This window comes from Salmo salar, chromosome 24, assembly GCF_965601325.2.
Source record: "Salmo salar chromosome 24, fSalSal1, whole genome shotgun sequence".
In the NCBI taxonomy this organism is placed as follows: domain Eukaryota; kingdom Metazoa; phylum Chordata; class Actinopteri; order Salmoniformes; family Salmonidae; genus Salmo; species Salmo salar.
The window spans coordinates 27,942,501-27,948,473 of NC_138314.1; the positions used below are offsets into that span (position 1 = coordinate 27,942,501).

The 5,973-nt window shown below is 42.7% G+C and overlaps 1 protein-coding gene across 2 annotated transcripts; it reads right to left on the reverse strand.

The window, feature by feature from the left end:
• Positions 1-3,216: 3,216 nt before the first annotated feature.
• Positions 3,217-5,973, reverse strand: lmo4lb (LIM domain only 4-like b). Of its 2 annotated transcripts, none has more exons than XM_014171632.3 (5): positions 5,928-5,973; positions 4,436-4,672; positions 4,161-4,257; positions 3,550-3,708; positions 3,217-3,454 (listed from the first exon to the last, which is right to left on the reverse strand). In XM_014171632.3, exons 2-5 carry the CDS (start codon positions 4,651-4,653, stop codon positions 3,446-3,448), a joined length of 483 nt encoding a protein of 160 aa, XP_014027107.1. In that variant the 5' UTR covers positions 4,654-4,672; positions 5,928-5,973; the 3' UTR covers positions 3,217-3,445. The 2 variants fall into 2 exon arrangements, with proteins under 2 accessions (XP_014027107.1, XP_014027108.1); XM_014171633.3 differs by lacking the exon at positions 5,928-5,973 and adding an exon at positions 5,639-5,911 and having other exon boundaries at positions 3,317-3,454.

A 5,973-nucleotide genomic window follows, 5' to 3' on the forward strand; every position in this document is an offset into this window, starting at 1 on the left:
CATCATGCACATATACACAATCACATACACACACACACACACACACACACACACACACACACACACACACACACACACACACACACACACACACACACACACACACACACACACACACACACCTATACAAATCCTCTATCTACAACTTGTTGTTAATATCAGATTTGGCAAAACCTTTGCTTGCACATCCATTCTGTTGTAGACATGTGTGATGGGAGTAAAGTGAGCGTGTTATTGGGGGAGTGGGGGGTGGATTGCAGGCGCTGTTAAGTCAAGCAGGAACCCTCAATGTTGCTAATTTATTTACAGATTTAATTAGATGGATAGAGCCCTCACAGAAATAAGAAATAAAGGAGAGATGTTGCCAGCGTTACAGCACTTTAATTATGGTACCAGGCTCCTGATCCCTGCACACTGCTGTCTGGGGAACCAGTTAATTAAAATCCTCATTATTTTACTTTTAATTAGTTCCCCCCTCTTTTGTTTCCTTTCACCATATGGCCGTGTTCCGTGGTCAAATTAACGTAATTGAGCTAATTAAGCCGATCAGTTTAATTATTCAAAGCGTTCTGATTGGGTGGGGAACTTTTCTCCACTCTCTATCTATCTATCTATCTCTCTCTCTCTCTCTCTCATTCTTGTGTGAGGCTCAAATTTGTAAAGTAGTTTTTTCTTTGTTATTATTACTATTGTTTTAGCAGACAGGACAGTTTTATGGTCGCAAGAAGGATTCTTAGCATAGTTGCAATTCCTTAGGCAACAGTACATACTGTACATACTTGGCTTTTCAATAGATAGGCCTAATTTAAAAAATAAAAACAGATGGTGTTTTTTACTGGAAACCTGTTACCATGAATGTTATGTAGGCGGACATCACCTCAGATTGCATGCCTGTCTATCAACACGGACCCCCTTTCAGCAGCCTCTGGCTCTGTTCCTGACAGTGACCACATGCACATACCTCTCTAACATACTGTATTCTCACTGGAACACATTTAACAGCAGCCAGACTGCTTGAGCTGAGAGGATTTAAATGGTGTCTGTCTGTCTCTTAACTCCAGCACATTGTCAGACTGCTCCAAACCTTCTCCTTGGCCTCTCGATAGATCATGAGACATATATGATCTTCATGCCAGTCCTGCTGGCACAGAGACAATAGATCATCATCATACAGCTCGACACAGACTCCGTCTTGGATCTGTATCAGAGGAGTGGCTGGGCAGAAGGACACCACTCAGACCCTCTCTTCCTCTTCATCCGCTTGTAAAAAATATCCTGGCTTATTTCTGTCTCTTCACACAGTGTGAGGCGTAGAAGCTAAGGCAATTACACTCATCTGCATGTGTTAATATGATTAATGATTAATTAGTGAGTATAAACACTTTCCTATAACAGAAGCTAGGCTAGATGCTGAGCCACACTAAACGTCTCTGATAAAAAACAACGTCTCATGGCAAAAATATTTTTTTAGGAGACCTGCTAATTGGCATCTGAAAATGCTGGGCTAATTAGTGATATGCAGACGAGGCCTGATTGGTTTGAATGCAAAGTGTAACTTGTGGAGTGGTGGGCTTGAGATTGTGCAGGTTTTATTTCCTCACTATCTAGATATGAAGATATTTGTAATTGTGATCATTTCCATAAGTTAAAGAATTTGCGCAATGCTTTTCAATCAAACATGGAATACATAATTGATGCAGTATCAGCACCTACCATGACAAGTGGGACTTCTGAAATTGCTAAGAAGATTAAGGTGCAATTTTGATGGCTGCCATGCTCCTGGAAAAGGTGTGAAAGTACAGACCTCATTTGAAGCACAGCAGATGCTATCATCTGATTCACTCAAACTGTATTTCTTAAAGCTTTAACCACTCAGGTCTACACACCAATGTCTGACTATACAGGCTACAGATTTGTCTTATCCAGTTTTACATTACATCAAACAGACAAATTCAAGGAAGGCCAAGCAAGTTAGCCAATGCAGATCCAAACAGAAATCAAAGCTTATTCTTTTGAACAACCAAAAGCAGCAGAGGGGGATTAGAAAAGCTCTGGCTTGTGTCTTTTAATTGCAACATGGTAAACTGTCCAAGCATCAGATTGTTGTGTTTTTTTTCTTTTCTTCTACACGCGGGCTGGATGCGTAGGAGCCCCTCCCTTTAATTAGGCCGGCTCCCAGATTAGTCTTTAATAAAGTCAGCCACGGGATATGGCCAAAGTTCAGCCTCCCAGGAGCAGGAACTGTAGCAGGCAGCACAGATACACCACTCAAGTTTAATTGCTTCTGTAAATGGTCAGGACTGTAGCCCTCTAATTCCATTCTTCAGGGTAATCAGGCATGCTTTCACCATACAGGGCTGAGGGGAGCTATGCAGCACAAACAGGGAGGAAATGCCACACCAACTGGGTAGTAGTTTACCATGTAATCCCGCAAGACTCATGTCATGTGACCAACCAACTGCACTTAGGCTTCAATTACTTCAGTTCACCTCATGTTATAGTAAAGTCTTTAATAGCATTGTTTGTCTCCATCCGATAATTTCACATATTGAACAGGCATCCATAATTCAATTGAATGAAACATTAATTCAGGAAATAGAACTCTACTGGGAAACACAATAGCATTATAAAAAAATAATGGACATTTATCTTCTTCCTTGACTTCAGCCCAATTCATATGATGGTTTAAACATCACAGAGTAACAGATGAGAGGCCATTGAGAGGGATTCTGAGTTCATTATCGAAACGATGGGTTATTCTTGACAATAATGATAACCACAGCAATGCCACTGTGACAGAGTTTCAGTGGACTCCATGGAAAAGCTTATTTTTATTTGCTTTATTCTTCTTGGAGAGGGTATACCCTTAAAACTCATGGCAAGATCTGTCCACAAGCACCAAAGTTCTGGATATGATGCACAGAATTGGGGGTCCCTTACTTATAGTACAACATGTAACCTCAGTGCTGAAGTAGTTCATGTGGTCCATATTGTCTTTGATGGGCAGACCAGCACTGTATCACACACGACTCACCATTACGGTGTATTTGTACACTGTCTCAAGCATGGATATGTACAACACATCTGAAGTTGATCCTGCAAGTAAAAATAACCTCCTCGTCAGAGACAAGATGGTGGATGGTGATGAGGATCCCAAGTGGCGCAGCGGTCTAAGGCACTGCATCTCAGTGCTAGAGGCGTCACTACAGAACCTGGTTCGATCCCGGGGTGTATCACAATCGGCCATGATCGGGAGTCCCATAGGACGGCGCACAATTGTCCCAGTGTCGTCCGGGTTAGGCCGTCCTTGTAAAATAAGAATTTCTTCTTAACTGACTTGCCTAGTTCAATTAAAAAGGATCCACAACAACAGTATCAGGAGCGGGGATGGAGAGACCTCTGGAGACAAGTGAAGGATGAAGGCCCACCACACCGCTCTAACCACTCAGCACACCTACAGACAAGAGCAGGGGGGAATAGAATGTTCAGTACTAGACAGTGGTGTGTATGAAAGTGTGAAAGGCCTCATGGTCCTGGTCCCTCTCTCACCTTCTGGTCAGGCAGCACAGGGTTACTCTGGAGTGGGGGCAGGTGGCTGCTGAGCAGTGCAGCCTCTGGCCGGTCGTGCTCACAGAAGATGGTGCCGTTAACATAGTGGAAGCGGTCGCCTGGCACCAGTCTGTTTCTACAGGTGGCACAGGTGAAACACTAGGGATAAAAGAGACACAGGAGTTAGAATCCTCATGCCAAGTGCACACCTTACTCTTGTGGGCTCCCGAGTGGCGCAGCGGTCTAAGGCACTGCATCTCAGTGCTAGAGGCGTCACTACAGACACTGGTTTGATTCCAGGCTGAATCACAACCGGCCGTGATTGGGAGTCCCATAGGGCGGCACACATTTGGCCTAGTGTCGTCCGGGTTGTAAATAAGAATTTGCTCTTAACTGACTTGCCTAGTTAAATAAACGTTAAATATATACAAAAATATTATTGGGGCGTTAGCAAACGCTAAACTCCAACATACAAGGTAACTTTAGGATAGTGTATAAAGCACCTTGTTTCAAGTATATATCTATTGGTTTCACACAAACAACCTGTTACAAATGCACTGATGGTGACAGACACTAACAACAGTGAAACACTTACTGCCAGAGGGTCTTACCTTGAGATGGTACACATTGCCCTGTGCCCTCATAACCATCTCATTGGCCGGGATCGACTGGCCACAGGTGCTGCATGCGCCACTGTGCCCGAACAACCTGCAGACACAAAGCAGAGCCAGATCAGTCTCAGTGCTCTAGCCTGGGAGCTAAAGTCTCGATTCTCCCCCTCCTGTCCTCTCCCCAGAGCCAGATCAGTCTCAGTGCCCTAGCCTGGGAGCTAAAGTCTAGATTCTCCCCCTCCTGTCCTCTCCCCAGAGCCCCATTAGGACCTCACCTGATATAGTCGCTCCTACACAGGATCATGCCTCCTTTACTGTAGCAGGTGTTGCCAATGTCGCCTAGCTGTGCGTGGCAGCAGGAGCACTTGAGGCAGCGTGTGTGCCAGTAGCGCTCCATGGAGAAGAGCAGGAAGCGGTCTGCGATCTTCCCCCCGCATCCTGCACACGACCTGGGGGGTGACGCCACACCACCACCCAGCTGACTGTTCACCATGCTGAGCCCTCAGAAGCTCCTGGAAACAAAGACAATGTTGACACTTAAGCTACATGGCAAAGGTAGCAAGCTGTTACAATGACCTCATGGACAATGTAAGCAGGGAGCCTCCAATTATCTACTACTGGAAGGGGTCAGGATATCCAGAAGTCCTAACAGGTGACCATTAAAGCAAGCATGCATGGGCAACATTAATCCAAGTGTTTTAACTAGTATTTAGTCAACATGCTCATGTTTCACTGTATCTTCAGAGAAAGGAATTACCCACAACTTTACTTTCTGTATGTTTGCTAGTTCAAGAACATTAAGCTGCTACAGGACAAGCCAGGTAAACTGTAAATTGAGGTTTTAATAATGATGCCCATATTAGGTGGTTGGGTGAAGGATTTTTTTATTCCAAATACAAAAGCAGACAAGGTATACCTAGCAAATGTTAATTTGCCTGCATCGCAACTCATCAAAAACGTAGGAAGTCCAACAAATAATATGTTCACTGATTGAACAAAATAAGCTACATTATACTAAAAACTGTAACATAGCATTTATAACACGTTGTATGACATTTAACACTAGTTTAACCTGCCATTTTACCTGTCGTTTACAGATATCAAAATAAAATAAAAAACAATATTGATTTATATTCCACAAGATAAGGGAGCTGTGCTATCTATTCATACAGAACACTTTCCTATGTTGAATAAGGTCCAGGTAACGAAAAGCATTTTTTTATACAGGAAATCATACAGTGAAATACAGAAGTGTCAGAGTAATGCACGTGCAAGAAAAACTATAGCAGTCTCAAAAAAAGGACACTCGGAATGAACTTCGAACCATCACACAACAGCGAATCAAGATTAGGTGAAAATAGCCTGTATATAAATGTATATTTCATGGGAAATTAAGTTGAACATTACGGTAAGTAATTTGGTCATCAAAATAGGCTGCTTAACGTATCATAGGCGCATTTACAAGATAAGACGCTCACCTTGATGTGCGTTCCAGAGAATTCAGACGTGGAGAAGTTGTTGTAAAAAAGCAAAAACAAAACAATGGACGGCAGCGGATAATGTTTCAACAACAGTTAAATCTGACTGTGACAAACTAGCGCTTCTATGATATCCATAACCCACAAATAAAGCGACACATTTTCGAAAGTGGTTAATTAAAACGATTTAAAGCAATGTCAAAAAGGAAAAAGCGCACGTTATCAAAGATACAATGTAATAAAATTAGTTTTAAAGAGATTGCATGCAACATATTTTTAAGTCAATTACATTTATCATCCAACTCTCAACTATCACCAGCGTCTTTGACAGCTAC